This window comes from Entelurus aequoreus, linkage group LG11 (assembly GCF_033978785.1).
Source record: "Entelurus aequoreus isolate RoL-2023_Sb linkage group LG11, RoL_Eaeq_v1.1, whole genome shotgun sequence".
Classification (NCBI taxonomy): Eukaryota; Metazoa; Chordata; class Actinopteri; order Syngnathiformes; family Syngnathidae; genus Entelurus; species Entelurus aequoreus.
In genome coordinates this window covers 11,299,034-11,317,023 of record NC_084741.1, presented here as the reverse complement: position 1 = coordinate 11,317,023, position 17,990 = coordinate 11,299,034, and the positions used below count along the sequence as shown (strand labels likewise).

Sequence of the window (17,990 nt, the reverse complement as noted above, 5' to 3'; positions counted from 1 at the left end):
TCATTTGTTTTGGTGTTGGAGGTCTTGATGCTGGTGTTGGAGGTCCTGATGCTGGTGTTGGAGGTCCTGATGCTGGTGTTGGAGGTCCTGATGCTGGTGTTGGAGGTCCTGATGCTGGTGTTGGAGGTCCTGATGCTGGCGCAGGTGACACAGGTAGATGGTGAAGAGGAGAGACACGCCTCCCAGGAACACCGTGCGAGCCACGGGAGGAACCAAGGAGAAGTTGACAGCCTGAGGAACGTGAAGGTGAGGAAGGTGAAGGTGAGGAACGTGAAGGTGAGGAACGTGAAGGTGAGGAACATGAAGGTGAGGAACATAAAGGTGAGGAAGATGTAGGTGAGGAATGTGAAGGTGAGGAACGTGAAGGTGAGGAACATGAAGGTGAGGAACGTGAAGGTGAGGAACATGAAGGTGAGGAACATAAAGGTGAGGAAGATGTAGGTGAGGAACGTGAAGGTGAGGAACGTGAAGGTGAGGAACATGAAGGTGAGGAACGTGAAGGTGAGGAACATGAAGTTGAGGAAGATGTAGGTGAGGAATGTGAAGGTGAGGAAAATGAAGGTGAGGAACATGAAGGTGAGGAACATGAAGGTAAGGAAGATGAAGGTGAGGAACATGAAGGTGAGGAACGTGAATATGAGGAACGTGAAGGTGAGGAACATGAAGGTGAGGAACATGAAGGTGAGGAGCATGAAGGTGAGGAACGTGAAGGTGAGGAACGTGAAGGTGAGGAACATGAAGGTGAGGAACGTGAAGGTGAGGAACGTGAAGGTGAGGAAGGTGAAGGTGAGGAACGTGAAGGTGAGGAACGTGAAGGTGAGGAACGTGAAGGTGAGGAACATGAAGGTGAGGAACGTGAAGGTGAGGAAGATGAAGGTGAGGAACGTGAAGGTGAGGAACATGAAGGCGAGGAACGTGAAGGTGAGGAACATGAAGGTGAGGAACGTGAAGGTGAGGAACGTGAAGGTGAGGAACGTGAAGGTGAGGAACATGAAGGTGAGGAACATGAAGGTGAGGAACATGAAGGTGAGGAACGTGAAGGTGAGGAACATGAAGGTGAGGAACATGAAGGTGAGGAACGTGAAGGTGAGGAACATGAAGGTGAGGAACGTAAAGGTGAGGAACGTGAAGGTGAGGAACATGAAGGTGAGGAACGTGAAGGTGAGGAACATGAAGGTGAGGAACGTGAAGGTGAGGAACATGAAGGTGAGGAACATGAAGGTGAGGAACGTGAAGGTGAGGAAGGTGAAGGTGAGGAACATGAAGGTGAGGAACGTGAAGGTGAGGAACATGAAGGTGAGGAACGTGAAGGTGAGGAACATGAAGGTGAGGAACGTGAAGGTGAGGAACGTGAAGGTGAGGAACATGAAGGTGAGGAACGTGAAGGTGAGGAAGGTGAAGGTGAGGAACATGAAGGTGAGGAACGTGAAGGTGAGGAACATGAAGGTGAGGAACGTGAAGGTGAGGAAGGTGAAGGTGAGGAACATGAAGGTGAGGAACGTGAAGGTGAGGAACATGAAGGTGAGGAACATGAAGGTGAGGAACGTGAAGGTGAGGAACGTGAAGGTGAGGAACATGAAGGTGAGGAACGTGAAGGTGAGGAACGTGAAGGTGAGGAACGTGAAGGTGAGGAACGTGAAGGTGAGGAACATGAAGGTGAGGAACGTGAAGGAGAGGAACATGAAGGTGAGGAACATGAAGGTGAGGAACGTGAAGGTGAGGAACGTGAAGGTGAGGAACATGAAGATGAGGAAGATGTAGGTGAGGAATGTGAAGGTGAGGAACATGAAGGTGAGGAACGTGAAGGTGAGGAAAATGAAGGTGAGGAACATGAAGGTGAGGAACATGAAGGTAAGGAAGATGAAGGTGAGGAACGTGAAGGTGAGGAACATGAAGGTGAGGAACATGAAGGTGAGGAACGTGAAGGTGAGGAACGTGAAGGTGAGGAACGTGAAGGTGAGGAACATGAAGGTGAGGAACATGAAGGTGAGGAACGTGAAGGTGAGGAACGTGAAGGTGAGGAACGTGAAGGTGAGGAACATGAAGGTGAGGAACGTGAAGGTGAGGAACGTGAAGGTGAGGAACATGAAGGTGAGGAACGTGAAGGTGAGGAACATGAAGGTGAGGAAGATGAAGGTGAGGAACGTGAAGGTGAGGAACATGAAGGTGAGGAACATGAAGGTGAGGAACGTGAAGGTGAGGAACGTGAAGGTGAGGAACGTGAAGGTGAGGACAAGAAGGTGAGGAACGTGAAGGTGAGGAACGTGAAGGTGAGGAACGTGAAGGTGAGGAAGATGAAGGTGAGGAACATGAAGGCGAGGAACATGAAGGTGAGGAAGATGAAGGTGAGGAACGTGAAGGTGAGGAACATGAAGGTGAGGAATGTGAAGGTGAGGAACGTGAAGGTGAGGAACATGAAGGTGAGGAACGTGAAGGTGAGGAACATGAAGGTGAGGAACATGAAGGTGAGGAACATGAAGGTGAAGAATGTGAAGGTGAGGAACATGAAGGTGAGGAACATGAAGGTGAGGAACGTAAAGGTGAGGAACGTGAAGGTGAGGAACATGAAGGTGAGGAACGTGAAGGTGAGGAACGTGAAGGTGAGGAAAATGAAGGTGAGGAATGTAAAGGTGAGGAACATGAAGGTGAGGAACATGAAGGTGAGGAACATGAAGGTGAGGAACGTGAAGGTGAGGAAGATGAAGGTGAGGAACGTGAAGGTGAGGAACGTGAAGGTGAGGAACGTGAAGGTGAGGAACGTGAAGGTGAGGAACATGAAGGTGAGGAACATGAAGGTGAGGAAGATGAAGGTGAGGAACGTGAAGGTGAGGAACGTGAAGGTGAGGAACATGAAGGTGAGGAACGTGAAGGTGAGGAACATGAAGGTGAGGAACGTGAAGGTGAGGAACATGAAGGTGAGGAAAATGAAGGTGAGGAAGATGAAGGTGAGGAACGTGAAGGTGAGGAACGTGAAGGTGAGGAACGTGAAGGTGAGGAATGTGAAGGTGAGGAACGTGAAGGTGAGGAACATGAAGGTGAGGAACGTGAAGGTGAGGAACATGAAGGTGAGGAACGTGAAGGTGAGGAACATGAAGGTGAGGAACATGAAGGTGAGGAACGTGAAGGTGAGGAACATGAAGGTGAGGAACGTGAAGGTGAGGAACGTGAAGGTGAGGAACGTGCAGGTGAGGAACATGAAGGTGAGGAACGTGAAGGTGAGGAACATGAAGGTGAGGAACGTGAAGGTGAGGAACATGAAGGTGAGGAACGTGAAGGTGAGGAACATGAAGGTGAGGAACGTGAAGGTGAGGAACATGAAGTTGAGGAACGTGAAGGTGAGGAAGATGAAGGTGAGGAAGGTGAAGGTGAGGAACATGAAGGTGAGGAACATGAAGGTGAGGAAGATGAAGGTGAGGAACATGAAGGTGAGGAACATGAAGGTGAGGAACATAAAGGTGAGGAACGTGAAGGTGAGGAACATGAAGGTGAGGAACATGAAGGTGAGGAAGGTGAAGGTGAAGGTGAGGAACGTTAAGGTGAGGAAGATGAAGGTGAGGAACGTGAGGAAGATGAAGGTGAGGAACATGAGGAAGATGAAGGTGAGGAACGTGAGGAAGATGAAGGTGAGGAACATGAGGAAGATAAAGGTGAGGAAGGTGAGGAAGATGAAGGTGAGGAAGATGAAGATGAGGAAGATGAGGACTTATCAGCAGTGAAGAAAGAGGTCTTACCTGCATGCTGGACCAGAACAACACACCTGTCTGACCACACACACACACATGGATGTATACATCAGTGGTCACATCATCATTTATACATCCAACATCACAGTAGGGACATCATCATTTATACATCCGACATCACAGTAGGGACATCATCATTTATACATCCGACTTCACAGTAGGGACATCATCATTTATACATCCAACATCACAGTAGGGACATCATCATTTATACATCCGACATCACAGTAGGGACATCATCATTTATACATCCGACATCACAGTAGGGACATCATCATTTATACATCCGACATCACAGTAGGGACATCATCATTTAAACATCCGACATCACAGTAGGGACATCATCATTTATACATCAGACATCACAGTAGGGACATCATCATTCATACATCCGACATCACAGTAGGGACATCATCATTCATACATCTGACATCACAGTAGGGACATCATCATTCATACATCCGACATCACAGTAGGGACATCATCATTTAAACATCCGACATCACAGTAGGGACATCATCATTTATACATCCGACATCACAGTAGGGACATCATCATTCATACATCCGACATCACAGTAGGGACATCATCATTTATACATCCGACTTCACAGTAGGGACATCATCATTTATACATCCGACATCACAGTAGGGACATCATCATTTATACATCCGACATCACAGTAGGGACATCATCATTTATACATCCGACATCACAGTAGGGACATCATCATTTATACATCCGACATCACAGTAGGGACATCATCATTTATACATCCGACATCACAGTAGGGACATCATCATTCATACATCCGACATCACAGTAGGGACATCATCATTCATACATCTGACATCACAGTAGGGACATCATCATTTATACATCCGATATCACAGTAGGGACATCATCATTTATACATCCGACATCACGGTAGGGACATCATCATTCATACATCCGACATCACAGTAGGGACATCATCATTCATACATCCGACATCACAGTAGGGACATCATCATTCATACATCCGACATCACAGTAGGGACATCATCATTCATACATCCGACATCACAGTAGGGACATCATCATTTATACATCCGACATCACAGTAGGGACATCATCATTTATACATCCGACATCACAGTAGGGACATCATCATTTATACATCCGACATCACAGTAGGGACATTATCATTTATACATCCGACATCACAGTAGGGACATCATCATTTATACATCCGACATCACAGTAGGGACATCATCATTTATACATCCGACATCACAGTAGGGACATCATCATTTAAACATCCGACATCACAGTAGGGACATCATCATTTATACATCCGACATCACAGTAGGGACATCATCATTCATACATCCGACATCACAGTAGGGACATCATCATTCATACATCCGACATCACAGTAGGGACATCATCATTCATACATCCGACATCACAGTAGGGACATCATCATTCATACATCCGACATCACAATAGGGACATCATCATTCATACATCCAACATCACAGTAGGGACATCATCATTCATACATCCAACATCACAGTAGGGACATCATCATTTATACATCCAACATCACAGTAGGGACATAATCATTTATACATCCTACATCACAGTAGGGACATCATCATTCATACATCCGACATCACAGTAGGGACATCATCATTCATACATCCGACATCACAGTAGGGACATCATCATTCATACATCCGACATCACAGTAGGGACATCATCATTTATACATCCAACATCACAGTAGGGACATCATCATTCATACATCCAACATCACAGTAGGGACATCATCATTCATACATCCGACATCACAGTAGGGACATCATCATTAATACATCCGACATCACAGTAGGGACATCATCATTAATACATCCGACATCACAGTAGGGACATCATCATTTATACATCCGACATCACAGTAGGGACATCATCATTTATACATCCGACATCACAGTAGGGACATCATCATTCATACATCCAACATCACAGTAGGGACATCATCATTCATACATCCAACATCACAGTAGGGACATCATCATTCATACATCCAACATCACAGTAGGGACATCATCATTAATGCATCCGACATCACAGTAGGGACATCATCATTTATACATCCGACATCACAGTAGGGACATCATCATTCATACATCCGACATCACAGTAGGGACATCATCATTTATACATCCAACATCACAGTAGGGACATCATCATTTATACATCCAACATCACAATAGGGACATCATCATTCATACATCCAACATCACAGTAGGGACATCATCATTTATACATCCGACATCACAGTAGGGACATCATCATTCATACATCCAACATCACAGTAGGGACATCATCATTTATACATCCGACATCACAGTAGGGACATCATCATTTATACATCCAACATCACAGTAGGGACATCATCATTTATACATCCGACATCACAGTAGGGACATCATCATTTATACAACCAACATCACAATAGGGACATAATCATTTATACATCCAACATCACAGTAGGGACATCATCATTTATACATCCAACATCACAGTAGGGACATCATCATTTATACATCCAACATCACAATAGGGACATCATCATTTATACATCCAACATTACAGTAGGGACATCATCATTCATACATCCAACATTACAGTAGGGATATCATTAATACATCCAACATCACAGTAGGGACATCATCATTTATACATCCAACATCACAGTAGGGACATCATCATTCATACATCCAACATCACAATAGGGACATCATCATTCATACATCCAACATCACAGTAGGGACATCATCATTCACACATTCAACATCACAGTAGGGACATCATCATTCATACATCCAACATCACAGTAGGGACATCATCATTTATACATCCAACATCACAGTAGGGACATCATAATTTATACATCCAACATCACAGTAGGGACATCATCACTGTGGTATATTACGAGTTTTACTGTGTTATAGACTAGTTTTACTGTATTATAGTCCCAGGTGTACTGTAGTATAGTACCAGTTTTACTGTATTATAGACTAGTTTTACTGTATTATAGTCCCAGATGTACTGTGGTATAGTACCATGTGTACCTTGTAAGACGTCAAGAATTTCTGCCTCCAGTCTTCAAATATGTCTTCTTTGTCTTCTAGTAAACTTAAACCTGTAACAACAACACACACACACACACACACACACACACACACACACACACACACACACACACACACACACACACACACACACACACACACACACACACACACAGATGTGTATATATATATATATATAGTATATATATACAGTATATATATATATATATATATATATATATATATATATATATATATATATATATATATATATATATATATATATATATATATATATAGTATCAATCAATCAATCAATCAATCAATCAATCAATCAATGTTTATTTATATAGCCCTAAATCACAAGTGTCTCAAAGGGCTGTACAAGCCACAACGACATCCTCGGTACAGAGCCCACATACGGGCAAGGAAAACTCACCCCAGTGGGACGTCAATGTGAATGACTATGAGAAACCTTGGAGAGGACCGCATATGTGGGTAACCCCCCCCCCCCCCCCCCCCCCCTCTAGGGGAGACCGAAAGCAATGGATGTCGAGTGGGTCTGACATAATATTGTATTCTACTGAGGTAACATCTCTAACTTTTACCGGGAGGGCATTCCATAGTATTGGAGCCCGAATAGAAAACGCTCTATAGCCCGCAGACTTTTTTTGGGCTCTGGGAATCACTAATAAGCCGGAGTTCTTTGAACGCAGATTTCTTGCCTGGACATATGGTACAATGCAATCGGCGAGATAGGCAGGAGCTTGACCGTGTAGTATTTTATACGTAAGTAGTCAAACCTTAAAGTCGCATCTTAGGTGCACAGGAAGCCAGTGCAGGTGAGCCAGTATAGGTATATATATATAGGTATATATGTATATAAAGGTATATACAGTATAGGTGTAATATGATCACACTTTCTTGTTTTTGTCAAAAGTCTAGCAGCCGCATTTTGTACCATCTGTAATCTTTTAATGCTAGACATAGGGAGGCCCGAAAATAAAACGTTGCAGTAATCGAGACGAGATGTAACAAACGCATGGATAATGATCTCAGCATCGCTTGTGGACAAAATGGAACGAATTTTAGCGATATTACGGAGATGAAAGAAGGCCGTTTTAGTAACACTCTTAATGTGTCGAAGATAATACCCAGATTCTTTACCGAGTCGCCTTGTTTAATTGTTTGGTTGTCAAATGTTAAGGTGGTATTATTAAATAGATGTCGGTGTTGAGCAGGACCGATAATCAGCATTTCCGTTTTCTTAGCGTTGAGTTGCAAAAAGTTAGCGGACATCCATTGTTTAATTTCATTAAGACACGCCTCCAGCTGACTACAATCCGGCGTGTTGGTCAGCTTTAGGGGCATGTAGAGTTGGGTGTCATCAGCATAACAGTGAAAGCTAACACCGTACTTGCGTATAATGTCACCTAGCGGCAGCATGTAAATACTAAAGAGTGCAGGGCCAAGAACCGAACCCTGGGGAACTCCGCACGTTACCTTAACATAGTCCGAGGTCACATTGTTATGGGAGACACACTGCATCCTGTCAGTAAGATAAGAGTTAAACCAAGACAAGGCTAAGTCTGACATACCAATACGTGTTTTGATACGCTCTAATAAAATATTATGATCAACAGTATCGAAAGCGGCGCTAAGATCAAGAAGCAGCAACATAGATGACGCATCAGAATCCATCGTTAGCAATAGATCATTAGTCATTTTTGCGAGGGCTGTCTCCGTAGAGTGATTTGCCCTGAAACCGGATTGAAAAGGTTCACAGAGATTGTTAGACGCTAAGTGTTCATTTAGCTGCTGTGCGACAATTTTTTCGAGGATTTTCGAGATAAACGGAAGGTGGGACACCGGCCGGTAGTTTACCATGAGGTCAGGATCGAGGTTAGGTCTTTTGAGTAGAGGATGAATAACCGCTTTTTTGAATGGTAGGGGAACAGTGCCAGAGGAAAGTGATAAGTTTATAATATTTAACACTGATGGACCTAATAATACAAAAAGCTCCTTGATAAGTTTCCCAGGAATTGGGTCAAGTAAACATGTTGTTTGTTTTGTCCCATTTACACATTTTGACAATTCCTCCAATGTTATTTCATCAAAGAGAGAGAAACTATTTTGGACGGCGGTATCCGTCGTATATACAGTCGTATTTGTGTTAATAGAACCCAGTTGTAGCTGGGATGCATTGTCTTTAATCTCTTTTCTAATGACTTCAATTTTCTTATTAAAGAAATTCATAAAGTCATTTGCTGAGTGGGTGGAGCTACTGGGAGGAGTCCCTTGTTGGGTTAGCGATGCTACTGTACTAAACAAAAATTTAGGATCATTTTTGTTGAGGTGGATGAGATTTGAGTAATATTTAGCTTTAGCTGAGGTAAGCATGCGTTTATAAGTTATTAAACTATCACACCATGCTTGATGGAAAACCTCATGTTTAGTCGCACGCCATTTACGTTCCAGCTTTCTACATGATAATTTCTGGGCTTTAGTTTCTTCTGTAAACCATGGGGTACGCCTTTTAGGGGCCCTTTTTAGCTTTAGCGGTGCTACACTATCAATGGTGTCGCGCAGGGCGTCGTTAAAGTTGTTAGTGAGGTTATCAATAGAGCCCACATAATTTGGGAATGGTGCCATTACCGAAGGCAGTAGGTCAGTAAGAGTCGTCGTTGTGGCAGCATTAATGTTGCGGCTGCTATAGTAGTTATTATTATTATTATTAGTTTGTTGACAATGAGTCAGAACTTCGAATTTTATAAGGTAATGATCGGACATTACTTTAGTGTACGGGAGTATCGTAACTTTAGAGGTGGTGACACCCCTGACAAGCACTAGATCTATCGTATTACCGTTGCGATGCGTGGGTTCATTTATTATTTGTGTAAGACCACAGCTATCAATTATAGTCTGGAGCGCCACGCATGGAGGGTCCGATGGGGTATTCATATGGATATTAAAGTCCCCCATTATGATTATATTGTCGGCGTGCGTCACTAGATCAGCAACAAACTCTGAGAATTCACTGATGAAGTCCGAATAGGGCCCAGGGGGGCGGTAGATAACAGCCAGGTGGAGAGGCAGCAGTGTGACAAACCTCAAAGTGAGCACCTCAAACGAGTTATATTTATTATTTAGGTTAGGTGTAAAATTATAGTTTTCATTGTATATTAGTGCGACACCCCCTCCCCTTTTAAGAGGTCGGGCAACATGTGTATTGGTATAGTTAGGAGGAGATGCCTCATTTAGCACAAAAAAATCGTCTGGTTTGAGCCAGGTCTCGGCGAGACCAACGACGTCAAGTTTGTTGTCTCTAATGACTTCATTAACTAATAACGTTTTGGAAGATAATGATCTTATGTTTAAAAAGCCCATATTATAGGTAGTGGGCTGTTTTGAGGATTGTTTGTTGAAATTATCCGAAGTAGCAATATTAATAATGTTGCATTTATTATGCGTAGTGCACTTTAAATAGTTTCGACCATATCTAGGAATTGATACGACGGGAATTGTCCGATTGTTTGCTAGATGTTGCGATAAACTGAACGCATCATAGTTAGCCACCTCAGTAGATTGCATGTCTGCCTCTGACACGGTCACAAAAGAAAAAACATTATGTGAGTTGTGTTTTACTCTAAGAGAATTGCTATGTGTGCAGGGATTATCCAGCCTGGCGCCGGCTAGTTCTAGTTTAAATGGCTTCTTACCCGGAGACTCCACGCTTCTTTGGTTAGCTTTTCCCTTTGTTGTTAGCCCCGCTCGGCATCCCCGCTTCTGCTTCCGCTCACACCGCTTACGTCGTCTCCATTGGCGGTCACCGCTAGCACTTGACTCCGCTGCTACAAAGGCCGCTCGATGTAGCCCGCGAAGTATTCCCATGCTAGCGAGGAGGTCCACCGTACATGCATCTTTCAGTCTATAACGACCCGATCCATCCACATCCAGAATTGTCTGTCGGTCGTATGTGATCACAGAGTGTTCACGCTTTGAGCCAGCCATGAAATTGACAGAAATGACGGGTGTTTTTTGCCAAATCGCTCTACACTCCCAAGAGCGTTAGCAAGCCGCTGCATAGCAATGCGCCGCCATCTTGTCTTCCAACAATTGTATATATATATATATATATATATATATATATATATATATATATTATATATTTCAAAGTAGTAAAAGTATTGATGTGACTGTTGAATGAAGGCTCTGTATTCATTATAAAATGACTAAGAATGAGCAGGTACTCACCGATATAAAAGGCGCTGATGGTTAGCGGCGCCGCCACCAGCTGATCCACCGCCACCTTCCCCACCACTGCCTTGGCTCCGCCCCCGGGCAGCATCCTCTCCAGCCAGCGCAGCCATTGGTAGTTGAAGTTGGCGTGGAAACAGAAGCCCACGGCGGCCACCCGGGCCGTCTGGCGCCAGTCCACGCCGGGCGAGCCACGCCGGCCCAGCACGCTCTGCTGGAAGACGTCGGCGGAGGCGAACAGCGCCGTGTAGCCCGCCACGTTGCCCACGTACGGGCGGGCCCTGAACGCCGCCCACACCCTGTTCATGCCTGGCGGGGGAAGGAAGGCGAGTGGAAGAACTCCTGGACTCCCCTTTCAGCGAGGAGGAGGAGGAGCTGAAATCAATCTTCCAGGCGCCCCCTCACTGGGTCAAAGTTCACCCCCCTTCCCTCGCTAAGTCTTTATCAGCCTGAGGGCCACAGTCCAAGAACTAACACGTCTGCTGAGTCAGCTGTTCTAGACTCATCTGTTCCACAACCACCAAATAAGTCTTTATCAGCCTGAGGGCCACAGTCCAAGAACTAGTAGGTCTGCTGAGTCAGCTGTTCTAGACTCATCTGTTCCACAACCACCAAATAAGTCTTTATCAGCCTGAGGGCCACAGTCCAAGAACTAGTAGGTCTGCTGAGTCAGCTGTTCTAGACTCATCTGTTCCACAACCACCAAATAAGTCTTCATCAGCCTGAGGGCCACAATCCAAGAACTACCACGTCTGCTGAGTCAGCTGTTCTAGACTCATCTGTTCCACAACCACCAAATAAGTCTTTATCAGCCTGAGGGCCACAGTCCAAGAACTAGTAGGTCTGCTGAGTCAGCTGTTCTAGACTCATCTGTTCCACAACCACCAAATAAGTCTTCATCAGCCTGAGGGCCACAATCCAAGAACTACCACGTCTGCTGAGTCAGCTGTTCTAGACTCATCTGTTCCACAACCACCAAATAAGTCTTTATAAGCCTGAGGGCCACAGTCCAAGAACTAGTAGGTCTGCTGAGTCAGCTGTTCTAGACTCATCTGTTCCACAACCACCAAATAAGTCTTCATCAGCCTGAGGGCCACAATCCAAGAACTACTAGGTCTGCTGAGTCAGCTGTTCTAGACTCATCTGTTCCACAACCACCAAATAAGTCTTTATAAGCCTGAGGGCCACAGTCCAAGACCTACTAGGTCTGCTGAGTCAGCTGTTCTAGACTCATCTGTTCCACAACCACCAAATAAGTCTTTATAAGCCTGAGGGCCACAGTCCAAGAACTACCACATCTGCTGAGTCAGCTGTCCTAGACTCCTCTGTTCCACAACCACCAAATAAGTCTTTATCAGCCTGAGGGCCACAGTCCAAGACCTACTAGGTCTGCTGAGTCAGCTGTTCTAGACTCATCTGTTCCACAACCACCAAATCTAGTCCATCCAGTTGTTGTGTTCCAGGCAGAAAAGCACATATTTCAGAGATAAAGAGGAGGTGTCAAAGCATCCGATGGTACACGACACAAGTTAGACCAGGGGCGTCCAAAATGTAGCACAATCGTTAGCATTCTAATATTAGCGTGCTAACTCCTTTTTGATCATTTTGCAGGTATATTTTGTTACTTGACGAATGACACCTGTTAGCGTGCTAACGTTAGTATACTAGCTTTTATTATGTAATTTTGTAGGTATACACCTCTGTCATATTTAGTTACTTTACAAATGACACCTGTTACTGTGCTAACATTAGTATACTAGCTTTTATTACATTATTCTGTAGGTATACACCTCAGTCATATTTTATTACTTTACAAACAACACCTGTTAGCATGCTAATGTTAGTATACTAGCTTTTATTGCGTAATTCTGTAGGTATACACCTCAGTCATATTTTGTTACTTCACAAATGACACCTGTTAGCATGCTAACGTTAGTATACTAGCTTTTATTATGTAATTTTGTAGGTATACACCTCAGTCATATTTTGTTACTTCACGAATGACACAAGTTAGCATGCTAACGTTAGTATACTAGCTTTTATTACGTAATTTTGTAGGTATACACCTCAGTCATATTTAGCTACTTGACGAATGACACCTGTTAGCGTGCTAATGTTAGTATACTAGCTTTTATTAAGTTATTCTGTAGGTATACACCTCAGTCATATTTTATTACTTTACAAACGACACCTGTTAGCGTGCTAACGTTAGTATACTAACTTTTATTGCGTAATTCTGTAAGTATAGACCTCAGTCATATTTTGTTACTTCACGAATGACACCTGTTAGCATGCTAACATTAGTATACTAGATTTTATTATGTAATTTTGTAGGTATACACCTCAGTCATATTTAGCTACTTGACAAATGACACCTGTTAGCGTGCTAACGTTAGTATACTAGCTTTTATTATGTAATTCTGTAGGTATACACCTCAGTCATATTTTGTTACTTTACAAATGGCACCTGTTAGCATGATAACGTTACTATACTAACTTTTATTACGTTATTTTGTAGGTATACACCTCTGTCATATTTTGTTACTTTACGAACGACACCTGCTAGCATGCTAATGTTAGTATACTAGCTTTTATTATGTAATTTTGTAGGTATACACCTCAGTCATATTTTGTTACTTCACGAATGACACCTGTTAGCGTGCTAATGTTAGTATACTAGCTTTTATTATGTAATTTTGTAGGTATACACCTCAGTCATATTTTGTTACTTCACGAATGACACCTGTTAGCATGCTAACATTAGTATACTAGCTTTTATTATGTAATTTTGTAGGTATACACCTCAGTCATATTTAGCTACTTGACAAATGACACCTGTTAGCATGCTAATGTTAGTGTACTAGCTTTTATTATGTAATTTTGTAGGTATACACCTCAGTCATATTTAGCTACTTGACAAATGACACCTGTTAGCGTGCTAACGTTAGTATACTAGCTTTTATTACGTAATTCTGTAGGTATACACCTCAGTCATATTTAGCTACTTCACAAATGACACCTGTTAGTGTGCTAACATTATTATACTAGCTTTTATTACGTTATTCTGTAGGTATACACCTCAGTCATATTTTATTACTTTACAAACGACACCTGTTAGCATGCTAATGTTAGTATACTAACTTTTATTGCGTAATTCTGTAAGTATACACCTCAGTCATATTTTGTTACTTCACGAATGACACATGTTAGCGTGCTAACGTTAGTATACTAGCTTTTATTACGTTATTCTGTAGGTATACACCTCAGTCATATTTAGCTACTTGACAAATGACACCTGTTAGCGTGCTAACGTTAGTATACTAGCTTTTATTACGTAATTTTGTAGGTATACACCTCAGTCATATTTTGTTACTTCATGAATGACACCTGTTAGCATGCTAACGTTAATATACTAGCTTTTATTATGTAATTTTGTAGGTATACACCTCAGTCATATTTTGTTACTTCACGAATGACACCTGTTAGCATGCTAATGTTAGTATACTAGCTTTTATTATGTAATGTTGTAGGTATACACCTCAGTCATATTTAGCTACTTGACAAATGACACCTGTTAGCATGCTAACGTTAGTATACTATCTTTTATTATGTAATTTTGTAGGTATACACCTCAGTCATATTTAGCTACTTGACAAATGACACCTGTTAGCGTGCTAACGTTAGTACACTAGCTTTTATTATGTAATTTTGTAGATATACACCTCAGTCATATTTAGTTACTTGACAAATGACACCTGTTAGCATGCTAACGTTAGTATACTAACTTTTATTACGTTATTTTGTAGGTATACACCTCAGTCATATTTTGTTACTTTACGAATGACACCTGTTAGCATGCTAACGTTAGTATACTAGCTTTTATCACGTAATTTTGTAGGTATACACGTCAGTCATATTTAGCTACTTGACAAATGACACCTGTTAGCGTGCTAACGTTAGTACACTAGCTTTTATTATGTAATTTTGAAGTATACACCTCAGTCATATTTAGTTACTTGACAAATGACACCTGTTAGCATGCTAACGTTAGTATACTAACTTTTATTACGTTATTTTGTAGGTATACACCTCAGTCATATTGTGTTAATTTACGAATGACACCTGTTAGCATGCTAATGTTAGTATACTAGCTTTTATTATGTAATTTTGTAGGTATACACCTCAGTCATATTTTGTTACTTCACAAATGACACCTGTTAGCATGCTAACGTTAGTATACTAGCTTTTATTACGTTATTCTGTAGGTATACACCTCAGTCATATTTTATTCCTTTACAAACGACACCTGTTAGCATGCTAGTGTTAGTATACTAACTTTTATTGCATAATTCTGTAAGTATACACCTCAGTCATATTTTGTTACTTCACGAATGACACATGTTAGCGTGCTAACGTTAGTATACTAGCTTTTATTATGTAATTTTGTAGGTATACACCTCAGTCATATTTAGCTACTTGACAAATGACACCTGTTAGCGTGCTAACATTATTATACTAGCTTTTATTACGTTATTCTGTAGGTATACACCTCAGTCATATTTTATTACTTTACAAACGACACCTGTTAGCATGCTAATGTTAGTATACTAACTTTTATTGCCTAATTCTGTAAGTATACACCTCAGTCATATTTTGTTACTTCACGAATGACACCTGTTAGCGTGCTAACGTTAGTATACTAGCTTTTATTACGTTATTCTGTAGGTATACACCTCAGTCATATTTAGCTACTTGACAAATGACACCTGTTAGCGTGCTAACGTTAGTATACTAGCTTTTATTACGTAATTTTGTAGGTATACACCTCAGTCATATTTTGTTACTTCACGAATGACACCTGTTAGCATGCTAACGTTAATATACTAGCTTTTATTACGTAATTTTGTAGGTATACACCTCAGTCATATTTTGTTACTTCACGAATGACACCTGTTAGCATGCTAATGTTAGTATACTAGCTTTTATTATGTAATGTTGTAGGTATACACCTCAGTCATATTTAGCTACTTGACAAATGACACCTGTTAGCATGCTAACGTTAGTATACTATCTTTTATTATGTAATTTTGTAGGTATACACCTCAGTCATATTTAGCTACTTGACAAATGACACCTGTTAGCGTGCTAACGTTAGTACACTAGCTTTTATTATGTAATTTTGTAGGTATACACCTCAGTCATATTTAGTTACTTGACAAATGACACCTGTTAGCATGCCAACGTTAGTATACTAACTTTTATTACGTTATTTTGTAGGTATACACCTCAGTCATATTTTGTTACTTTACGAATGACACCTGTTAGCATGCTAACGTTAGTATACTAGCTTTTATCACGTAATTTTGTAGGTATACACGTCAGTCATATTTAGCTACTTGACAAATGACACCTGTTAGCGTGCTAACGTTAGTACACTAGCTTTTATTATGTCATTTTGAAGTATACACCTCAGTCATATTTAGTTACTTGACAAATGACACCTGTTAGCATGCTAACGTTAGTATACTAACTTTTATTACGTTATTTTGTAGGTATACACCTCAGTCATATTTTGTTACTTTACGAATGACACCTGTTAGCATGCTAATGTTAGTATACTAGCTTTTATTATGTAATTTTGTAGGTATACTCCTCAGTCATATTTTGTTACTTCACAAATGACACCTGTTAGCATGCTAACGTTAGTATACTAACTTTTATTACATTATTTTGTAGATATACACCTCAGTCATATTTTGTTACTTTACGAACGACACCTGTTAGCATGCTAATGTTAGTATACTAGCTTTTATTATGTAATTTTGTAGGTATACACCTCAGTCATATTTTGTTACTTCACAAATGACACCTGTTAGCATGCTAACGTTAGTATACTAACTTTTATTACATTATTTTGTAGGTATACACCTCAGTCATATTTTGTTACTTTACGAACGACACCTGTTAGCATGCTAATGTTAGTATACTAGCTTTTATTATGTAATTTTGTAGGTATACACCTCAGTCATATTTAGCTACTTGACAAATGACACCTGTTAGTGTGCTAACATTATTATACTAGCTTTTATTACGTTATTCTGTAGGTATACACCTCAGTCATGTTTTGTTACTTTACGAACGACACCTGTTAGCATGCTAATGTTAGTATACTAGCTTTTATTATGTAATTTTGTAGGTATACACCTCAGTCATATTTTGTTACTTTACGAACGACACCTGTTAGCATGCTAATGTTAGTATACTAGCTTTTATTATGTAATTTTGTAGGTATACACCTCAGTCATATTTAGCTACTTGACAATTGACACCTGTTAGCATGCTAACGTTAGTATACTAGCTTTTATTATGTAATTTTGTAGATATACACCTCAGTCATATTTAGCTACTTGACAAATGACACCTGTTAGCGTGCTAACGTTAGTATACTAGCTTTTATTACGTAATTCTGTAGGTATACACCTCAGTCATATTTAGCTACTTCACAAATGACACCTGTTAGCATGCTAACATTATTATACTAGCTTTTATTACGTTATTCTGTAGGTATACACCTCAGTCATATTTTATTCCTTTACAAACGACACGTGTTAGCATGCTAATGTTAGTATACTAACTTTTATTGCGTAATTCTGTAAGTATACACCTCAGTCATATTTAGCTACTTGACAAATGACACCTGTTAGCGTGCTAACGTTAGTATACTAGCTTTTATTATGTAATTCTGTAGGTATACACCTCAGTCATATTTTGTTACTTTACAAACGACACCTGTTAGCATGCTAATGTTAGTATACTAACTTTTGTTGCATAATTCTGTAGGTATACACCTCAGTCATATTTTGTTACT

The 17,990-nt window shown here is 41.1% G+C and overlaps 1 protein-coding gene across 1 annotated transcript; it reads right to left on the bottom strand.

Annotated features, from left to right (window-relative positions):
• Window positions 1–11,497, bottom strand: si:ch211-120k19.1 (uncharacterized protein LOC563199 homolog). The gene is made up of 4 exons (XM_062064052.1): window positions 11,120–11,497; window positions 6,866–6,936; window positions 3,732–3,761; window positions 1–231 (listed from the first exon to the last, which is right to left on the bottom strand). Exons 1-4 carry the CDS (start codon window positions 11,427–11,429, stop codon window positions 1–3), a joined length of 642 nt encoding a protein of 213 aa, XP_061920036.1. The 5' UTR covers window positions 11,430–11,497.
• Between the last annotated feature and the right edge of the window lie 6,493 nt (window positions 11,498–17,990).

Excerpts from the sequence above, each read along its gene's own strand:
- si:ch211-120k19.1 (XM_062064052.1), bottom strand. The coding sequence starts at position 11,429 with ATGAACAGGGTGTGGGCGGCGTTCAGGGCCCGCCCGTACGTGGGCAAC. Across the intron at positions 3,762-6,865 it reads AATTCTTGACGTCTTACAAG|ACAGGTGTGTTGTTCTGGTC; the intron begins GTACACATGGTA and ends GTGTGTGGTCAG. Across the intron at positions 232-3,731 it reads TGTTCTGGTCCAGCATGCAG|GCTGTCAACTTCTCCTTGGT; the intron begins GTAAGACCTCTT and ends CACGTTCCTCAG.